Consider the following 22,496-nt stretch of genomic DNA (forward strand, 5'->3'; position numbering starts at 1 on the left):
TGAACATTTTTGTTATATTTGTTAACAAAAATACAAACAAACTGAAGAATAGGGAAGAACGTTCATCTCAAACAAAATGTATCCTTATTCATCCTGACTCTATGAATTTTATGTCTTCTAGTCTCAAAACTGCATTGTGGTCTTTCCTTTATGTATTATGACATTTAGTGAGAAATCAGTACATCATGAAGAAAAATGGATACAATCATTTTCAGATTCATGATAGAGGAACTACTATAGAACACATAAAAAGTTAAAGACAATAAAACATCAGAGGTGATTGTTGTTGTTTTGTTCTTTTTAACTTATATCTCTTGCAACAGGAAAGTTAAAAAATTATTTCACACTATTTAGACAGTCTAACCTTTTTCCAAAGTTATTTTTTCCCATTTGAATAATATTATTTCATGAAAGAAAAAGGACAACTAAATATTTCTTACCTTACAGAGAGACTGAATAATATTATCACATGAGTGGAAGAGAGGATAATTCAACTCTGCATGTTCAGCTTCCTCTTCGGTGAAGCTAGTCACAGCCTTCTGACATTCTTCATTAAGGTTTTGAAAGTTTCTCTGAAGGCACATTATTTCCTGAAGAGAGAAAATCTCAGCTATTGCTTCTATAAACACAAACAGATTTGCTCTGGGTGGGGTGGACAGTACAATTTATATGAATCACATATATAGCAGTTTAAATAAACAATACATTTTACAATTTTTCCTTTTCAAACAATGTTTAACTTACATATGATATACTAGAAATGAAAGTTATTAGTTATAGACAGGTAAAATAATCAAATGATGAAATCAGAAATTACATTAGTATTTGTCAAGCAAACTAATTAATTAATCATTTCTCCTGCTGATTTCTCCAAGCCCGTTCTCTTGGCTGTGGTTTCGCTAGATAGTAGATAGGGACAGTGGGAATCTCGTTAATCCATTCATGCGCGTCACTAATTAGATGACAAGGCATTTGGCTACCTTAAGAAAGTCATAGTTACTTTGTAATCAGAAATTACATTGGTATTTGTCAAGCAAACTAATTAATTAATCAAAATTACATCAAATAAACAAGACCAGTATTTCCAATTATTGTTTTTCATTATTCAGATCTGTTGATTGAAAAGAAGCTAAATCAAATGTCACAAATATAAATATGTAAATATAATTGCTGTATTGTTATCATTCTAACAATAAATTAATCAATGGTGTTACTGTGTTTAATGTCACCAAAATAATTAAGTAACTGCAATTACTGTTTGATTGTTCCAACAACTGATTAATCAAAACTACAGTGAAATTTATATCAACAAATTAATGATGTAATCAAAGTAAGAGTCTCTGACTATCACTATTTTTTATTATTCTAACCATTCAAGTAATTAAATTATCACTTATGTTTGCTGGTTAGCACAAGTCTATATAATGGACTGTCTCTGTTTAGTCTTACAAGTTTGTTTTTTAACTTCAACTTTGTTCAGCTTTGTTAATTTTTATACAAAAGATCTCTCTGTATGTGCAGTCAACAATAAATTTTCCTTTGTGTATGCTTCACGATACAAGGTTTCCCAGACTGCATACAGTTTACAATAAATTATTTCACTTTAAGTGTTTCACAGGTGTTTTTCTGCTACAAGTTCACTCCGTTAAGAACATAATAATTTCAGCCTACTGTCACACTGTCTGATATACCAAGAGGATGAAATATTAAGTCACATCATACCTCACCCTTCTCAACATGTTCACTACAAAACCTGGACAGGTCATTCAAACAAGGTTCTTCTATTTCAGGATGCAGGTTCACGCTGACTGCCAGCTGGCGCATCACTCTTCTAACTTGGTACAGACAGTCTCGTGTAAGCTGAAACACACAGACACATACTTGTAGTGGCCTGCTTAATATAGAGAAGCACTCAAATGATCCAACACGTCAACTATACAACCATGTTGTATATATATACACACTAGCACCTACACCACCATCCTAACATTCAGTACTTCTAACCAGGTTACCTCCTCGTGGTTACGTGTTTGATATACATGAATCTTACATCTACAGTTTGATAATAATGTAATCTCATAAAATAAAGTCGTATGTAAGTGTGTATCTGTAACACAATTAAACGTTGCAAGTGTAATGATTTTTTTAATTATAAAGTAAAATAAAATTTACGATTGCTGTAATCATACATCATTGTACAATTTTAGACATAACGCATAAGTTTGTAATATACAGCATTAACTCAATATTACTGAATAAACAAAGGCAAAATGTGACATTTAGTTTCAGCTGTTTCTGGGATTCGAGAATAGATTATGGCAAAAGAAACTAAGGAAACACATGCTTTAACCCATTCCTTCTTACATTGAAAACTGCATGAAACTTACTAAATAATAGGCAGTTTTGGCTTACAAACATTTATAAACCATGAATCAGTTTCCTACGAGTTTTCTATTTCATGAAATTTCTACATTAAGTTTTTTCTACAAAAGCCACACTGAGCTATATCCACTATGGGGAATCATACCCTGAATTTTAGCAAGTCCATATAGTTACTGCTGTCCCACCAGTAAACCTTCCATTGTGAAATGTTTTCGAAATGTTATTAGAAATACATCAGTGGTTTTTGTGTTAATCAAAACTTTTAATTTAATATACCCATTCAGTTACAGCTTCACCAACTTTAATAAACATGTTATTGGTGACCTAAGATAAATATACGTTGTTTCAAACTAATTAAAAGTTATTTTATTTATGTGTACTGTTTCAATATGACAACATTCGATAAATAAGTACTTGGCTCACATCAAAGTCACTAAGATATTCCATATTTCTCAGATTAAGTAAGGCTTACCTCATGTTTTGTCCAAAGTCACTAAGATATTCCACATTTCCCAGATTAAGTAAGGCTTACCTCATGTTTTGTCCAAAGTCACTAAGATATTCCCATATTTCCCAGATTAAGTAAGGCTTACCTCATGTTTTGTCCAAAGTCACTAAGATATTCCCATATTTCCCAGATTAAGTAAGGCTTACCTCATGTTTTGTCCAAAGTCACTAAGATATTCCCATATTTCCCAGATTAAGTAAGGCTTACCTCATGTTTTGTCCAAAGTCACTAAGATATTCCCATATTTTCCAGATTAAGTAAGGTTTACCTCATGTTTTGTCCAAAGTCACTGAGATGTTCCCATATTTCCCAAATTAAGTAAGGCTTACCTCATGTTTTGTCCAAAGTCACTGAGATGTTCCCATATTTTCCAGATTAAGTAAGGCTTACCTCATGTTTTGTCCAAAGTCACTAAGATATTCCACATTTCCCAGATTAAGTAAGGCTTACCTCATGTTTTGTCCAAAGTCACTAAGATATTCCCATATTTCCCAGATTAAGTAAGGCTTACCTCATGTTTTGTCCAAAGTCACTGAGATGTTCCCATATTTCCCAAATTAAGTAAGGCTTACCTCATGTTTTGTCCAAAGTCACTAAGATATTCCCATATTTCCCAGATTAAGTAAGGCTTACCTCATGTTTTGTCCAAAGTCACTAAGATATTTCCATATTTCCCAGATTAAGTAAGGTTTACCTCATGTTTTATCCAAAGTCACTGAGATGTTCCCATATTTCCCAAATTAAGTAAGGCTTACCTCATGTTTTGTCATGGATGATAATTCAATAATATTTCTTTTAAACAAATGTAACTTAATATGGAAACACTTCTAGGATTAAAAATACCAAAATAAACTATAGAACATCCTAGATCTACAGTTTGTTTCTAAGTCTTCCAAACTTCACACTTCATTCTATTGTTTTTTTTTGTAGGAACTGTCTAACCACTTTCTCTCAAAACCACAAATTTTTTCTTACTGTATTTTATATATTTTACATGGATGTAAATATTTTACTGTCTGTTTTATGCACTGACCTCACACTATGCAATGTTAATAGTAACTGATCAGACTGTTTGTTTTGAATTTCTCGCAAAGCTATTTGAGGGCTATCTGCTCTAGCCGTCTCTAATTTACCACCTAGTCATCGCTACCCACTGCCAACTCTTGGGCAACTCTTTTACCAACGAATAGTTGGATTGACTGTCACAATATAAAGCCCCCATGGCTGAAAAGACAAGCATGTTTGGTGCGACCGGGATTCAAACCCACGACCCTCGAATTACGAGTCCAAAGCCTTAACACACTTGGTCATGCCAGGCCCCTGATCAGACAGAGAAGAAAGTTCATGAGAGATAAATAAATTGGTTATTTGTTGATAGAGCATTAAATCAACCAATATCAAAACCTACAATGTTTTTACCATTTTTGTGTACACGCAAATAAATAAAACTATTTAATGAATGAAGTTAAATTCTCAAGTACTTAAAAAGTGTGTACGTGTGTGTTTGTGAGATGATGTGGCTATAATAAAGTTTATTTTTCATACATTTTCTATGGATGGTTTTATCACACTGGATACTGTGGAGCTAAAATAAGTAACTGATTGTTCAAGTTTATTAAATATTTCTTTAAAACATGAGAAACATTATTTCTGTGTAAATAAACTTGTCTACTTAGTTATAATGGTATTTCCAATCTGAACCCCATGTCATCTAACAAGTTCAGACATGTCCATCTTTTTTTTTTCCCTGCCACATGGACAAAAAGAGAGAGCAACTGGTCAAAGCAAATGGTGCTGCTAGTACAGCTACTGATAACCAAACAGTAAAACTGACCAGTTAAGTAAGCTGGAAAGAGAGAAGCATACTTAGACCAAATCTTGTCAAATTTAATGAAGATTCACTTATGTTCAAAGTTATGGCACATAAAGTTTTGTAGTTACACAGGAAGTCAAATTAAGCCTGTCCAAAATCAAATATAAAATGGCATTTCTTCAACAAATATTTATTTCTTAACAGGTTTAAAGCACAACAGAACCAGACAGTATACTCACTTTAAAATTTTCATCTGGATGGTATGCATGCTGGTAAAGGCAGTGCAAGACAAGTGGACCTCGATCTGGGTCCATCTTCTCGGGTTTGTCCCACCAATCTGGTTTTGCATTACACACTTCAATTGCTTCTTTCCTACAACCCTTGTATAACCCAGGATCAAGCCTACATGGAAAAGATTCCACATATAATTTTCCAAATGATTATCTAAATGTACTTAGAGAACAATGCATTTTAATTTAAATCTACTTTACACCCATCTCACAACATTTTCATGCTAATAATTTGGAAACAGATAGATGAATTATCTTCCTCTTTTAAAGACAATCAATGATCCCCATAAATGAAGTCTTTGTCTTACCTGGAATTCACAAACACCCACACACATACACACTAGATTTGTTTTTTTTATTTTGGTTGCTGCAAATTTATGATATAATCTTAGTATTACCAGGATTAGTTGCATTATTTGAGAAAACTAAAAATAAGCACTAGTCTTCACTGCCCCATAGTAACAAAAATAATCCTTCATACACTTCTCAATCAGAGAAATTATGACCAGAAACAAATAAGAGGTTTCTGAAGCTATTTATTTCAAAAATTGCTTTTTAACACAACTTACTTACATTTGTTCATCTAGTTTGTAGTCTCTTCAACAGACTACAATCTCAGCACAAAGTCTGAGACTGTAGCCTCTTCAGACAACAAAGTTACTGGAAAGTTTGAGACTTAGATTTTGTTCTTGAATTTGGATCCAATTAAGACGAGCACAAGTTGCGATGAAATACTGTTTAAGTCGCAAACTTTTCAGGCAGTTTGTCTAAGTATAAATACACACCTCATAAAAATAAAGAATATGTTTATACCAAGTGTTCCAACACTGACAGAAACTGAGAAGTTGTTAATACAGTTTGTGTTTAGTGTCAAACAAATTTTCATCAGAAACAACCAACAGTTTTTAACTGATTATGAAATAAGTACAGCTGTCAAAGATATTTTTATTATTCCTTAACAGAAACTGTTCTGTTAAAAAATGTACAAATTTCATAGTTAAAATAACAGTGAATGGCACATACAGCAACACCTCATGATGTTGACATAAATGGAGTCGAATGTATAAAAAACATTGGTTGAATTTACTTTCAGTGTCCTAAAACAGAAGATCTAAAGATACCAATCAAGCATTACTCACTCAAAGTTCCTTGCTAAGAAGTACTGAATCTGAAGAAGTGTTGTGCGACACGAGTCGATCATGTGAGCTCCATCTAAGTGGTCCATGAGGCAAGAGAGGACACTGAGAAAACAAAGAACGTAAAGTTATTCACAAATGGCACAGAGAAAAGTTAAACAAAATAAGAACCAGATCTTGTTCTTCATGGATCCATGAAATGTATTACACTAAAGAATGAAGTACTATACTATCAGTGCAGATTTCCTTCAGGGGCTCAACATCTCAGAACAGATAGAGAATATGACACTTTTTTTTTTATGCCAAACTGCAAACTCATAACCTACACAAACCTAATTACCAACATGCAGAACCTAAAAATGTTTAAATTTGAATATTCCCTTACAGAAAAAAAGATTTCAGAAAAATAGACATGATTTTCAGTTGCTAATGTCATTCACGTAAAACATTTTTATCAGTAGTTTTTGTAACACATTGTAGAAACCCAACACCATCAAAGTGTTTGAGCCTCCTAACAAGTTATACAAAAAGTCTCCAAGTTACAAATATTTCAGTCCATATTGTTTTTTGAAAACTAATATCACAGAACATAATTTTAGCAGCTGGTTAGCTTTAAAATTCTGTCAAGGATTTAGAGCTTATATCATTGGGTTATAAACCACAACAGTGGAAAATTGTGATGGGCTGCCATTTCAACAGTTTTATATCCCAAATAATTAAAAAAACAACTAATGTTTATTGGAATATAAATCAAAACAATTTACTTTCCATCTCCATGTCTTATATCTTTACACAGCAAATCCACAACAGGCTTGCAGTTCTCTCGAAGAATGGGATCAAGTCTCCAGTCCTCACCGATGTCTACGGCTTTCAAGAGAGCTTCAACCTAGTGATTAATGACACATGTAAAAACCTAGTTGTCATTCAAACAGCCATAGAACAACCTAGTAAAACTGGCTGGTTTGAGTTGAGAAAATTTTTATGTAGAGGAGCAAAAACGTTTTGACCTTCTTCGGTTATCGTCAGGTTCACAAAACAGCGAGTTTTACGTGTATAATTTCTCTAAAAGTGGGTTTTCTCATCATCACTGATTAACCTAGTCACTATTCAAACAGCTTAAGTAAAATATTCACAAATATCACATTTAATTTGTCAAAAGTAAAGTGGTTTATTACAATCAGATACACATTCCTTTGTGCACGGGGAAGTGGTTTATTCTAATTAACCGTGTTCCTTGCACTGAGTGATATAATTTGCTTCACACTTACTAGCCATATTTGTTATGACCTACACAAACTTATAGAACTATACAAACAAAACATGCTGATCACAATAGGTGTCAAGTAGCTAGGCAGGCCAAGCAGGAATGTAGACATATCAAGTCAGTCTACAAGGAAAGATAAAATGTCTTTCATATCTTATTGGATCGATACCAACTTGGAAGAAGCATCACTATTTAAATCACTATCAGATTCTTTCAGCAGGTGTAATGGAAGAGAAACACACTTGCCACGAGGTACAGCTGTGGAACGAATAAGGTCAGAATGCAGAGTAACAGCTAACTTTCAGAGTACAAACTTATTGTCTACAGAAAACAACATTTACATTAAATTTAATCATGAGCTAAACTTTAAATATGAAGTACAGAGCAGGTCATCAGAATTTCTACTTTTGAAAACTAAAATGTGGCGAGAAACAGAAAAACCAGTAATATTAACTTTACACAGCTTAATCTCAGTTTTTACATTACGAGCAATTAATACCTCACGCTGACACTGGTCACTGATTTTTCTTCCCTTTTGGCTACTTCGACGAGAGTGATCCATTAGACAGTGCAACGTCTTGCCTCCGATTTCAAAATTTTTCCCACAAAATTGTACGATATCTTCTTCACACACTAACGCTAGATTAGGAGTAAGTCGGTAATCCTCTAGGAGAGACTTCCTGTGTTCTATCATTTCAGCCTTACACTCTGGAGAAACTGGATAACCTTAAAAACAATACGATTTATCAATACATCTTTCCAGCATCAAAATGTTAAATGATTTGTTAATTAATTCCAATGAGCCATCTGTTAGCTGACAAAATCAAAATCTGATCCATCAACTTTAATCCAAAGCAAAAAGAATAAACAATGGAAAACAAATTATACCAAACTTATTACCTGAAGTGGCAACATAACAGATTATAAAACTATTTATTTCTGAGATAAAAATACCATATGGAATTGTGTAATAACTAATTTCACTATTTAGTACTATTTTCTTTAGAGTATCTTCTTGTATAAACAGGTAAACATGGCTTATAGTAAATACATACATCATACTAAATACTACGAAATATTATTTATTAGTACTGAAATGAAATCCTTTGAAATAATTCAGTTTATATTACCTTTTCATCAGTCTTGCAAAGTCCAAATTTGAAAAAATTCATTTATTAAAACTGCACCTTGAATCTCAGCAGAATTATATCTGATAATTACATCATTAAAGATAAACAGGTTGTGTGACACTAACCTTTATGTTGAACGTTTTCAAGACATAACAAAATTTGTTCTAGTCGAAACGGTCGCCTACTGGACGTTTTGTCACGACAGTGATATGCTTTGATGTCTTCTCGACACACCTTTGTTAAGCCCCTGCTGACTTTGTAGTCTTGAACGATCATCTTTTCCCGTTGAAAGAGTTTTTTACGACACTGTTCCATCACAAAAGAAAGGTCATACAGTTAAATAATTGCTCCTTTTCCGAGTTTCTGACAAAACTAAGTTTCTTAGTAGCTAAAGAACTAGAGGAAATATGCAAACAATGTTATTATAAGGTGTAACAATGAATAATTACTTCCACAGCCTTTAATATGTACTGTTGCCTTATAGAAAACCTACTAATGGTATCTACCACAACCCTCAATTATGAACTACTTACCAGAGGGAAGGTAGCCTGTCTAGTACTTATCCATGTTAATGGGTTCACTGTAACCCTTATAAAGGTCTTGTGGCTTAGAGTACAAACAATATTTTGATGGTGCCATAAGAAATTAAACCTGATGCACCAGCTGACATATACAACACAGAGTTCTTATGACATCAAGAGAAAGGTTTCTCTAAATTATAATTTTGAATTAAAAACTTGTTATAGTTGTTCACAGATGTAATAAAGTCATTATATATGTTGTGTGTTGATAAGAAACCCACTTGAAGTAAAAATGTATTCTCCAAATGGCTGGTATGGGTATTAAAACTTTAATTAAAATAAAGTACAGAACAACATTTCGAACTTCTCAGGTCATCTTCAGGTTAACAAAGAGAGTTTGAAACTCACCATTGCTGGGCATGTAATTAACAGATCAGATCAACAATTAAGCAGTGAAGAGGTGCATATGTTCAACAAGGATTTCAACTTTGCAGTAACATCTCAAAATATTTCATCCATTGAAATGAAAGCTTGCCTGGAAGAGTTGTGATCCATTCTACATAAATCAAAAACAACAACAAAACAACAGAAAACAGCCATCAGAAAGAAGACAACTATTCCATCAACAACCCACCTTTCCAGGTAGAACTGAAACACCTCAAGACAGTATATTAAACAACTTTCTCAAAGAATTTTCATGCAAAACTATCAACATAATTTCACAGAAAAGAAAACTACGAAAAAAACAACATCAGAATTCTAAAAGCAGATAAAGGCAATGCTATAGTTATAATGAACACAAATGAATAAATTACAAAAATTAATAATATCTTATCAGATACTAACACATTTAAACCAATAAACACATGAAACAAACTGAACACTATTACAAATTAAAAAAAAAATCTCAGGAAACCTTTATTCTTACCTACAAAGGACTGACTTGCACACACAACTACACAGCACCCCCAAACCAGATTGTCCACTATGACTCACAATGTCAACCTACGAATCATTTAACTACAACCTTGGTAAATATGTAGCATGGACATTTTCGAAATATGTTACATCAGCTGACTCCTTTTTCAAATACACTTTTAACTTTAAATATATTCTAAATTGAGTAAACCATTTTAAAGACTTAATGGCCAGTTTTGATGTAATCTTCCTCTTCACAGAAGTCCCAACTTCTGAAGACTGCAAGATAGGATTAGAAATATATATCCAAGACCCCAACCCATTGATACACATTCCCAGCAATCAATTAGCAACCCTTATAAAATTCACAACCACCAAAGCTCGCTTTATGTTCTATAATCAAAGCTACCTACAAATAAATGGATTAAGTATGGGCACACCCACCACTATACTGGTACAGATATGTTGACGATACAATTGCTGGATTCACATCTACAGAACACACACTTAGTTTTTCAACCACATTAACTCAATACACCTCAACAGGAAAAAACTAACCAAATAGCATTTCCCAACCTCAACATCCCAAAAACCGATACACAGTTTAAAAGAGAAATCCACAGAAAAATCACCCATACTGGACTATACATTCCTTGGGACTCAGCACATTAAAAAAAAAAACTCAACATATTCAGAAGCCAAATAAACACAGCCATAAAATTATGTTCACCAGATAAAATTAACAAATAAATCAACAAAATAAAACAACACTTCATGAACAAATTTCCTTCAACAACCATTGAAAAAAATTATACACACATACCTAAATCAACAACACAGTACAAAACCTTACATTGCAGCATACCACGTGTTCCCAACATTAGCAAAAAAATAGCCAACATGTGAAAAAACTTATAACGAAACACAACATCCCAGTAAACACTAAATTTATTCAAAAACCAGGTACAAAATTAAAGTCCATACTATGTAAAGACTACACTGACATTATTTACAAACTACAATGCAACAACTGCCACGATTTCTATATTGGAGAAACAAGCAGAAAATTGGAAACCGTATTCAAAGAACACAAAAACACCTTCACACGTTTTGAACACTACAAATCAAATGTACACAACATAACCATAAAAAAACTCCCAGATACTAAATAGGGAAACAAATAGAAACAAAAGCAAAATCAAAAAAGCTCTACTTATACAACAACTCAAACCAAAACTAAGCCAATATAAAGGAACACCTTTATACCTACACTGATTACTAACCTAACATTTGACAACAACACCCCCTACAACCCCATACCCATTTGCATTCTCATTCCTAAGACATGTGCCCAGCAATGGTCAGTTTCAAACTCTCTTTGTTAATCTGAAGATGACCTAAGAAGGTTGAAACATTGTTGTGTAATTTATTTTAATTGAAGTTTTAATATCCATACCAGCCATCTTGAGAATATACTTATACTGTAGATAACTCACTACAATTAAGTTTGAGTAACAAGTTAAGCAAAGTTCTTTAACAGTTTATTAGTGTCTTGCCATAATGAATACCAAAACTTAAATCTTTCTACAGAGACTTTCATTTCGATGGACCTTGTAACTATTAAGGTAACAATATCATGTTTCAAATAAATTAATCAAACAATCACAAATGTCACATGGTAGGGTTTTAATCAACTATGGTTTAACTTACTACACTTTAAACAAGCAAATTCTAAATCACTTTTAATTCTTAAGAATTTTTAGAAAAAAAATATTTTTCTCTTCTCAATGCTGTTTCCCCATTCAGGGATGAGTGAATTAAAAGGTTTGTTACCAACAAGTCTTAAAAAGACATTGATAGGGGAAAAAAGTTTTAAAACAATGTGGAAAAAAACTACTAATCTTCACAAGGTTAAGTGGTGGTGAAGTAAACCAACACTAATCTTCACAAGGTTTCAAGTGGTGGTGAAGTAAGCCAACACTAATCTTCACAAGGTTTAAAGTGGTGGTGAAGTAAACCAACACTAATCTTCAGAAGGTTTCAAGTGGTGGTGAAGCAAGCCAACACTAATCTTCACAAGGTTTCAAGTGGTGGTGAAGCAAGCCAACACTAATCTTCACAACGTTTCAAGTGGTGGTGAAGCAAGCCAACACTAATCTTCACAACGTTTCAAGTGGTGGTGAAGCAAGCCAACACTAATCTTCACAACGTTTCAAGTGGTGGTGAAGCAAGCCAACACTAATCTTCAATCTTCAAGCGTTCAAGTGGTGGTGAAGCAAGCCAACACTAATCTTCACAACGTTTCAAGTGGTGGTGAAGCAAGCCAACACTAATCTTCACAACGTTTCAAGTGGTGGTGAAGCAAGCCAACACTAATCTTCACAACGTTTCAAGTGGTGGTGAAGCAGGCCAACACTAATCTTCACAACGTTTCAAGTGGTGGTGAAGCAAGCCAACACTAATCTTCACAAGGTTTCAAGTGGTGGTGAAGCAAGCCAACACTAATCTTCACAAGGTTTCAAGTGGTGGTGAAGCAAGCCAACACTAATCTTCACAAGGTTTCAAGTGGTGGTGAAGCAAGCCAACACTAATCTTCACAAGGTTTCAAGTGGTGGTGAAGCAAGCCAACACTAATCTTCACAAGGTTTCAAGTGGTGGTGAAGCAAGCCAACACTAATCTTCACAAGGTTTCAAGTGGTGGTGAAGCAAGCCAACACTAATCTTCACAAGGTTTCAAGTGGTGGTGAAGCAAGCAAGCCAACACTAATCTTCACAGCCAACACTTTCAAGTGGTGGTGAAGCAAGCCAACACTAATCTTCACAACGTTTCAAGTGGTGGTGAAGCAAGCCAACACTAATCTTCACAGCGTTTCAAGTGGTGGTGAAGCAAGCCAACACTAATCTTCACAAGGTTTCAAGTGGTGGTGAAGCAAGCCAACACTAATCTTCACAAGGTTTCAAGTGGTGGTGAAGCAAGCCAACACTAATCTTCACAAGGTTTCAAGTGGTGGTGAAGCAAGCCAACACTAATCTTCACAAGGTTTCAAGTGGTGGTGAAGCAAGCCAACACTAATCTTCACAAGGTTTCAAGTGGTGGTGAAGCAAGCCAACACTAATCTTCACAAGGTTTCAAGTGGTGGTGAAGCAAGCCAACACTAATCTTCACAAGGTTTCAAGTGGTGGTGAAGCAAGCCAACACTAATCTTCACAAGGTTTCAAGTGGTGGTGAAGCAAGCCAACACTAATCTTCACAAGGTTTCAAGTGGTGGTGAAGCAAGCCAACACTAATCTTCACAAGGTTTCAAGTGGTGGTGAAGCAAGCCAACACTAATCTTCACAAGGTTTCAAGTGGTGGTGAAGCAAGCCAACACTAATCTTCACAAGGTTTCAAGTGGTGGTGAAGCAAGCCAACACTAATCTTCACAAGGTTTCAAGTGGTGGTGAAGCAAGCCAACACTAATCTTCACAAGGTTTCAAGTGGTGGTGAAGTAAGCCAACACTAATCTTCACAAGGTTTCAAGTGGTGGTGAAGCAAGCCAACACTAATCTTCACAAGGTTTCAAGTGGTGGTGAAGCAAGCCAACACTAATCTTCACAAGGTTTCAAGTGGTGGTGAAGCAAGCCAACACTAATCTTCACAAGGTTTCAAGTGGTGGTGAAGCAAGCCAACACTAATCTTCACAAGGTTTCAAGTGGTGGTGAAGCAAGCCAACACTAATCTTCACAAGGTTTCAAGTGGTGGTGAAGCAAGCCAACACTAATCTTCACAAGGTTTCAAGTGGTGGTGAAGCAAGCCAACACTAATCTTCACAAGGTTTCAAGTGGTGGTGAAGCAAGCCAACACTAATCTTCACAAGGTTTCAAGTGGTGGTGAAGCAAGCCAACACTAATCTTCACAAGGTTTCAAGTGGTGGTGAAGCAAGCCAACACTAATCTTCACAAGGTTTCAAGTGGTGGTGAAGCAAGCCAACACTAATCTTCACAAGGTTTCAAGTGGTGGTGAAGCAAGCCAACACTAATCTTCACAAGGTTTCAAGTGGTGGTGAAGCAAGCCAACACTAATCTTCACAAGGTTTCAAGTGGTGGTGAAGCAAGCCAACACTAATCTTCACAAGGTTTCAAGTGGTGGTGAAGCAAGCCAACACTAATCTTCACAAGGTTTCAAGTGGTGGTGAAGCAAGCCAACACTAATCTTCACAAGGTTTCAAGTGGTGGTGAAGCAAGCCAACACTAATCTTCACAAGGTTTCAAGTGGTGGTGAAGCAAGCCAACACTAATCTTCACAAGGTTTCAAGTGGTGGTGAAGCAAGCCAACACTAATCTTCACAAGGTTTCAAGTGGTGGTGAAGCAAGCCAACACTAATCTTCACAAGGTTTCAAGTGGTGGTGAAGCAAGCCAACACTAATCTTCACAAGGTTTCAAGTGGTGGTGAAGCAAGCCAACACTAATCTTCACAAGGTTTCAAGTGGTGGTGAAGCAAGCCAACACTAATCTTCACAAGGTTTCAAGTGGTGGTGAAGCAAGCCAACACTAATCTTCACAAGGTTTCAAGTGGTGGTGAAGTAAGCCAACACTAATCTTCACAAGGTTTCAAGTGGTGGTGAAGTAAGCCAACACTAATCTTCACAAGGTTTCAAGTGGTGGTGAAGTAAGCCAACACTAATCTTCACAAGGTTTCAAGTGGTGGTGAAGTAAGCCAACACTAATCTTCACAAGGTTTCAAGTGGTGGTGAAGCAAGCCAACACTAATCTTCACAAGGTTTCAAGTGGTGGTGAAGCAAGCCAACACTAATCTTCACAAGGTTTCAAGTGGTGGTGAAGTAAACCAACACTAATCTTCACAAGGTTTCAAGTGGTGGTGAAGTAAGCCAACACTAATCTTCACAAGGTTTCAAGTGGTGGTGAAGTAAGCCAACACTAATCTTCACACTGGTGGTGAATCTTCTTCACAAGTTTCAAGTGGTGGTGAAGTAAGCCAACACTAATCTTCACAAGGTTTCAAGTGGTGGTGAAGTAAGCCAACACTAATCTTCACAAGGTTTCAAGTGGTGGTGAAGTAAGCCAACACTAATCTTCACAAGGTTTCAAGTGGTGGTGAAGTAAGCCAACACTAATCTTCACAAGGGTTTCAAGTGTGGTGGTGAAGTAAGCCAACACTAATCTTCACAAGGTTTCAAGTGGTGGTGAAGTAAGCCAACACTAATCTTCACAAGGTTTCAAGTGGTGGTGAAGTAAGCCAACACTAATCTTCACAAGGTTTCAAGTGGTGGTGAAGTAAGCCAACACTAATCTTCACAAGGTTTCAAGTGGTGGTGAAGTAAACCAAGGTTTCAAGTGGTGGTGAAGTAAGCCAACACTAATCTTCACAAGGTTTCAAGTGGTGGTGAAGCAAGCCAACACTAATCTTCACAAGGTTTCAAGTGGTGGTGAAGCAAGCCAACACTAATCTTCACAAGGTTTCAAGTGGTGGTGAAGCAAACCAACACTAATCTTCACAAGGTTTCAAGTGGTGGTGAAGTAAGCCAACACTAATCTTCAGAAGGTTTCAAGAGATGGTGAAATGAACTGGCACTAATCTTCAGAAGGTTTCAAGTGGTGGTGAAGTAAGCCAACACTAATCTTCACAAGGTTTCAAGTGGTGGTGAAGCAAGCCAACACTAATCTTCACAAGGTTTCAAGTGGTGGTGAAGCAAGCCAACACTAATCTTCACAAGGTTTCAAGTGGTGGTGAAGCAAGCCAACACTAATCTTCACAAGGTTTCAAGTGGTGGTGAAGTAAGCCAACACTAATCTTCACAAGGTTTCAAATGGTGGTGAAGCAAGCCAACACCAATCTTCACAAGGTTTCAAGTGGTGGTGAAGCAAGCCAACACCAATCTTCACAAGGTTTCAAGTGATGGTGAAATAAACCAACACTAATCTTCAGAAGGTTTCAAGTGGTGGTGAAGTAAGCCAACACTAATTTTCACAAGGTTTCAAGTGGTGGTGAAGTAAACCAACACTAATCTTCACAAGGTTTCAAGTGGTGGTGAAGTAAACCAACACTAATCTTCACAAGGTTTCAAGTGGTGGTGAAGTAAACCAACACTAATCTTCAGAAGGTTTCAAGTGGTGGTGAAGTAAACCAACACTAATCTTCAGAAGGTTTCAACTGGTAGTGAAATAAACAGACACTTGAAAGTTGTATAGTAACTTTAAAAACATCTTCCAGGTGATTAGAGAACTGGGAATTGTACATTTCATGTAACAGTTTCTTGTGATTGAAGGTGACCTTCCGAGATATTTAATTTTGAAAAACATAGAAATGTTTGCTTTAAGAAAACATGTAAAGATATTTACTATTTCACAAGTGTTGTGGCCTAGAGAAATGTTTCCCGACCACTAATCCATCATAATCAGCTCACCAGTTCAAAGGATTTTTTTCAAAAAAACAAAATCTGACAGAGTATTCAGGTATAAACCATGGATTTTGCTGTACTGGAATTTTAATGGTTTATCAGTTCAAGAAGAAATAATTGTATTGCAATATTGCAAAGATTAGGAAACACTGGCCTAGAGTACAACGTGCAGTGATGTTCACATACCTTACAGTAAGTCATTAACAGTATACAAGTGTCCATTTCGATGATGTAATTTCTTCAGTTGGCAAGCAAAAAGCATTATAAGAAAATCACTGAGATAAATATATTAATGAATGAAAAAGAAGTTAAACTTTGTAAAAAAATATAAAATATAACTTGATCCATAAATGACATACTGAACTTCAGTTACTGACAACACAAGTGTCCCATACGTTTTTGAAATACGCGACATATTTTTTCATTGAGATTTTCTTTTATATGTATCTGTACTTGTATTTACCTCTTTTGACATATCTCTTTCTGTCTTATGTCTCATAAGGCAACGGTAGACACGCCCGTCTCCGGACGTCACTTTTTCACAGAACCTTTCGCGATCTTCACGGCAAGCGAAGAAGAGAGGACGATCGAGATGGAAGTCTTCAGCTTGTAGCTCAGCAATACGATAGATTTCGTGCTGACAGTCACTGCTCAATTTGTCTGTCTCTCTTGACAAACACTCGATGGTTTCTCCTTGAGAATGGATGGCCTAAAATATCATTTAAAAATTACTTGTATGTTAAAAACTGACTGGATAACTTACCTCAAATTATTGGCTAGTTTTGAGAACATTAATTACCACTATAGTGTATCTACATATATTGTGTCATATTGAGAAGTTTCATTTGTATCTGTTATGACACTCAAGTATGAAAAAGTGATACAGCAAATATATGGAATTACTCATTTTCTTAACCCAACCATAATTAGTGAGCTTAATTTCAATACTTCAATACTGATTCATTAGAGATGTAACCAAAAGTCATTAATCCATATAGAACTTTGTGCATAAACACTTCGGATAAATATCTTAAAAAATGAACACACTTCATACAGACCTTCAGTGGTAATTATAGAGATTATTTTAAAAAAATATCCCTCACACTGTAACAATGCATCCATTAGGTCCATCCCAACATTTCATAATACCCCTCACTCAGAACTACATTATTCAATTTTTGTTATGGAAATTATGAAGTTCAAAACAATTTTCAGAAGTACTACTTTCCAAGATGAACTAATTAACAAAATTAGTTGTTTACCAATTGTATCCTTCCAGCCCAATTAACAACCTTATTAATCATCCCTACCTTGATTTGTATTTAAAATAAACCTCCTCCATATAAATTAAATTGTCTTATTCCAGTGTTAAAATAAACAAGTTTTGGGTGTACTACATCCACCTGGGCATTTCAAAGTTAACTGTCAATTTATCGAGTAAAATAACAGAAGCTTCATTTGTTTTAACCCTTTTATTACAGAGTGAGATTTGACTGATGGGTAATATTAATTCTTGCAAAAATATTAAAAACGAGAAACACAAAAAAGTTTTCCTAAAGTTGTTTTCGTTTTAATCTGATCTGATACTAACTAAAATGAATCAGTTATTCAACAAGATAATTCCAAGTGAAACTAAACATTCCAAGATTGAAACTTCACTTGACATAGGATGTGCAAGTTTGTCTCATACAAAATAGGAAACTCTATAAAAAAGAAAATCCACATCAAAGAAAGACATGAAGACTAGTTAGTTAAAACATCACCGAAAACTAACTTTTGTTTCTTTACTTCTTTTGTTTAGTGTCCTGAGATAAGCTTTTATCTGTGAACTGATAAAACCAGAAATTTCAGCAGTCAGCAATGTCAATGATGAGACAAAACTGAGAATTATCTGTGTAAAAAAAATTTTTTTAATTTAATTTCCAGTACAGCTGAAAGCTGATAAAAAATTATACAAAACGCTTTGTTTGGCGGCGGCCACTCTACAAAATGCTTTGTTTCACGGCCGTGTCACTATACTTGCGCACTGTATGTGAGAAATTCGTGAATTAAAAAACTGAGTGCTGAATATTAACACACTTACATCAGAATTAGACTCTAGTCGGCCACATTTCAACTTCTGGATATCCTTGTCACATGCCTCAGCAAACTTGTAAATAAGTCGATAATCACTGAAAATTATGATTTCCATTTTGTTGAGAAAATAATGGCAATCTGTTTCTGTTGCATTATCAATATGATCTATAAGACAAGACAGCATATGGCCTCTGATCATATGAAATTCTTGACACTGTGGATTCTGTAAATACAAATCATTTCAATTATTTACAATAAAGGTAGAGTACATAAAAACAAGACAGTGAAAAACACATACATTAAGATTAACATTAACAGAAAGTTAAGAGCTTGTTTATTCTTAGGTACAAAGCTGTTTAATGTGCTGTCTGTACTGTGTCCACCACAGTTATCAAAACCTGGTTTTCAGAGTAAGTCTTCAGAATTACAGTTGAGTTACTAAGCTAAATTAAGAGTTATAAATGTGCAATGACCCTTTACCCTAACACATATATTCTACTTTATTTTACATTTAGTAAACTAATTCTCTGATAAAGCAGAAAGAAAATACAGAGTAACTAAACCTTACCTCAGCCAACAATTTAGGACATTTTCTTTTTGCCTCTGAGCTGAATCTGTTGTCAAGAGTAATGTTCCTTTTAAAATTCCACACTACCTGCATGGAAACAAAAATTAAAATGATTTAATTAATTTAATTAACCTAAAACTGAAACATGTACAACACAAACTGTCTTCTTACAAATTTCCAAACAAATTATCTATTCCACGAAACAGTTTACCGTCAATTAATGACATCTACTTAATGACATTTTAACACATTGTATCCTATGAATTCATCAAGCATTTTACAAGTTCATCAACACATTGTCTTATAACATTTCTTCAAGCAGATAATCAACTCCACTCCACATGTTTACTTTGAATATATTGTTCATATTTTTCTTAACTGTGGCTTATTTTGTTAACACTAATGTGACTACTTCTACAGCTATCCATGGAGCACTTGTGACAGTAAAAACAGTTTCGAACAGAGAGGCCCCAAGACACTTTAGGAGCTAGATTTCAGCTCAATAATCCAGTAAACCTACTCTGATATCCCAATCAAGTGGATGACACTCTAGACACATTTTGAACCTCAACTAAACAAGATTATGTTATGCAGATAAGGACACACCTTGCCAAATTTAATCATATTAGCTACAAAACTGTGAAGACAACCAAATTTACAAACAAATTGCATGTTCTTTAATACAAGATTGGATACAGTAGTGTTATATTTTAACTTATACTATGAGTCAAGATAAGAAGATAAATCTTAAGAGTGGTATATCATGTTTTAACTTCAAAATTCCATTACACAGATATTAATTTTTAAAAATCAATAATACGTAACATTCGTCAGATCAAAATCAGTAGAGATAATTCTTATACTTAAGACAATAAGAACCTTTCACATAACATATCTATAAATGTGATTAATGAAGTGAACTTACATGATGACACTCTGCTGTCAAATCTGTATCTTCTTGAGCCTAATAAATAATAACAATGTTTGGATTTTCACACAGATTCATTATAATCTATTACATAACCAGAGTTGAATATTAACACAGATATGCTATAATTTATTTATAATAACAACATTTGAATGTTTATATAGATATTCTATAAATTTATTAAATGACATTTGAATATTTACATAGATACACTACACACCATTTTACTGACCAACCTCTTAGCCATTTCCTTACACTATGTATCACTCTACTGACCAACCTCTGAGCTCCTTCCTTACACTATGTATCACTCTACTGACCAACCTCTGAGCCCCTTCCTTACACTATGTATCACTCTACTGACCAACCTCTAAGCCCCTTCCTTACACTATGTATCACTCTACTGACCAACCTCTAAGCCCCTTCCTTACACTATATCACTCTACTGACCAACCTCTAAGCCCCTTCCTTACACTATATCACTCTACTGACCAACCTCTAAGCCCCTTCCTTACACTATGTATCACTCTACTGACCAACCTCTAAGCTCCTTCCTTACACTATGTATCACTCTACTGACCAACATCTAAACCCCTTCCTTACACTGTGTATCACACTACTAACCAACCTTTGTTTGGTTTGCTTCGAAATATGTGCAAAGCTACACAAGGGTTATCTGCAATAGCCGTCCCTAATTTAGCAGTGTAAGACTAGAGGGAAAGCAGCTAGTCATCACCACCCACTGCAAACTCTTGGGCTACTCTTTTACTAATGAATAGTCAGACTGACCTTCACATTATAATGCCCCTATGGCTGAAAGGGCATGTTTGGTGTGACAGGGATTCAAACCTGCAACCCTCAGATTACGAGTCATGTGCCTTAACTCACCTGGCCATGCTGGGCCCAGATGAAAGGAGAATTGAGGCAAGAGAAGAAAGAATGGAGAACATGATGAAGCAGATACACAAAAACTAATGTTTAGAAAAAGTGAATAAAGTATTGGTATCAGAATCCAACCACTACAAGTCCAAAAAAATAAAATACAGATCTATGGGAAGTCAAAGCATGAGCTTCCATATTACACATGTAATTGAGCTGCAAACATATTGGCATGAACTCCAACAGCCAGTGAGAGAGGTCAGAGATTAAACTAAATGTGCCTCACTTAAAATGAACAAGAAAGAATCTAAGAAAACAAGAAATAAAGACAAAATTTACTAAATCTGGTAGACCAGCTCTAGGAAAGGAGAAAGAATGGGTGCATTCAGTGGAGTTAAATGTGACTGTGTGGCACAGATTGGGAGGTAGGGAGACAGTTGAGAGACAAAAGGCTGTAAAAATCATCTTCCTCATATTCAATGAACAACAGGATATCTTCAGTCAAATCACAAGCCAGGTAGCAAACTCCCAGCAAACCAGGTCTGTAATATTTTCTGCTAATAATAAGATTACAAACTGATTGGGACTCTTCCCCCTTTCACCAGGTGCTGGAAGTGAAATAGAAAAAACCTGATTTGCCTCCATGCTGGATTGATTGATTTAGTGTTTTATGACACAAAGCAGCTAGGCTATCTGCACCAAATGTCCAGTAAAAAGGTAAAGATAAATTAAATGTAGTAAAATACATAAAAGGAAATGAAGTTAAAACAAAACATCATTGAAAAACAGAAAAAGTATAAAACCAATTTTGACACCTAGTCTACAATGTTAAGAGAGAAAGCAGAGTAAGAGAAGTTGTAAAGGACTTTCTCTAGCAAAATGGTAATGATCATAACCCACCAGGAAGAATAACAGGTAAGTACAAGAACCACCGTTAATCACTTGAAGTTGGTCCTTCCAGTCCTGGTTCCAGGTTATGTGTCATTATGGCCAGTATCAAAAGGTAAAGTAATAAAAGTGTTAAAAGACATACAGCAAAATTGTAATAACAACTTGCCAGGACGACTAACGGGTAGTTCAAACAGCAGTGTTAGTCACCTGAAGTTGCCCTTTCCGATCCTGGTGTCGAGTTATTTAATGTTCTGGCCATTTTCCAATGTCAAATTAAACAAGAGAGATTGAGACTTTGATAAGGGAACCACAATTAAAAAGGTGTAATGAATAAATATCAAACACGTAAATGAGGTTAAAAATATTAATGGCCATTAAAAAACTAAACACTTTATCAAGGTGGACAGTGTCACCATCACCAATAACATTGTCCAATGTTACAGACAAACCCTGGAACAGAACATGTTTAAAATAGTGCCATCGTTGAGAGTCGTAACGATGGCAAGAAAGTAAAATGTGGCTTACAGTGATTTGAGTGTTACACAAACTACACATTGGTGCATCAGTTCCAGATAAAAGAAAACGATGAGTTACAAAACTGTGACCAATGCGTAGTCCAGTTAGAACAACTTCCTCCTTCCGAACCTTACGGAAGCTAGATGGCCAAAGTCCAATATAGGGTTTTATTTAAAAAAGCTTGTCACGTTGCTCACTCCTGAAACTGGGTAAGCTTATCTCACATTAGCTGATGCCTTCTCATTGAAAAACAATTCTTAAACAAAAAGGAACTGAC

The 22,496-nt window shown here is 35.2% G+C and overlaps 1 protein-coding gene across 1 annotated transcript in view; it reads right to left on the reverse strand.

Moving 5' to 3' along the window:
- The window catches only part of Glg1 (Golgi apparatus protein 1), a 49,049-nt gene that overhangs the window by 21,331 nt on the left and 5,222 nt on the right, over positions 1–22,496 (reverse strand). Inside the window, exons 2-12 of the mRNA XM_076517962.1 lie at positions 19,931–19,969; positions 19,006–19,092; positions 18,445–18,660; positions 16,825–17,070; positions 8,649–8,829; positions 7,893–8,119; positions 6,894–7,015; positions 6,133–6,234; positions 4,943–5,105; positions 1,723–1,860; positions 441–590 (exon numbers count right to left, since the gene is read on the reverse strand). Of these exons, the coding sequence (XP_076374077.1) occupies positions 441–590; positions 1,723–1,860; positions 4,943–5,105; positions 6,133–6,234; positions 6,894–7,015; positions 7,893–8,119; positions 8,649–8,829; positions 16,825–17,070; positions 18,445–18,660; positions 19,006–19,092; positions 19,931–19,969 (1,671 nt within the window). The remainder of the gene's footprint in view (positions 1–440; positions 591–1,722; positions 1,861–4,942; positions 5,106–6,132; positions 6,235–6,893; positions 7,016–7,892; positions 8,120–8,648; positions 8,830–16,824; positions 17,071–18,444; positions 18,661–19,005; positions 19,093–19,930; positions 19,970–22,496) is intronic.

This window comes from Tachypleus tridentatus, chromosome 1 (assembly GCF_004210375.1).
Source record: "Tachypleus tridentatus isolate NWPU-2018 chromosome 1, ASM421037v1, whole genome shotgun sequence".
Taxonomy (NCBI): Eukaryota; Metazoa; Arthropoda; class Merostomata; order Xiphosura; family Limulidae; genus Tachypleus; species Tachypleus tridentatus.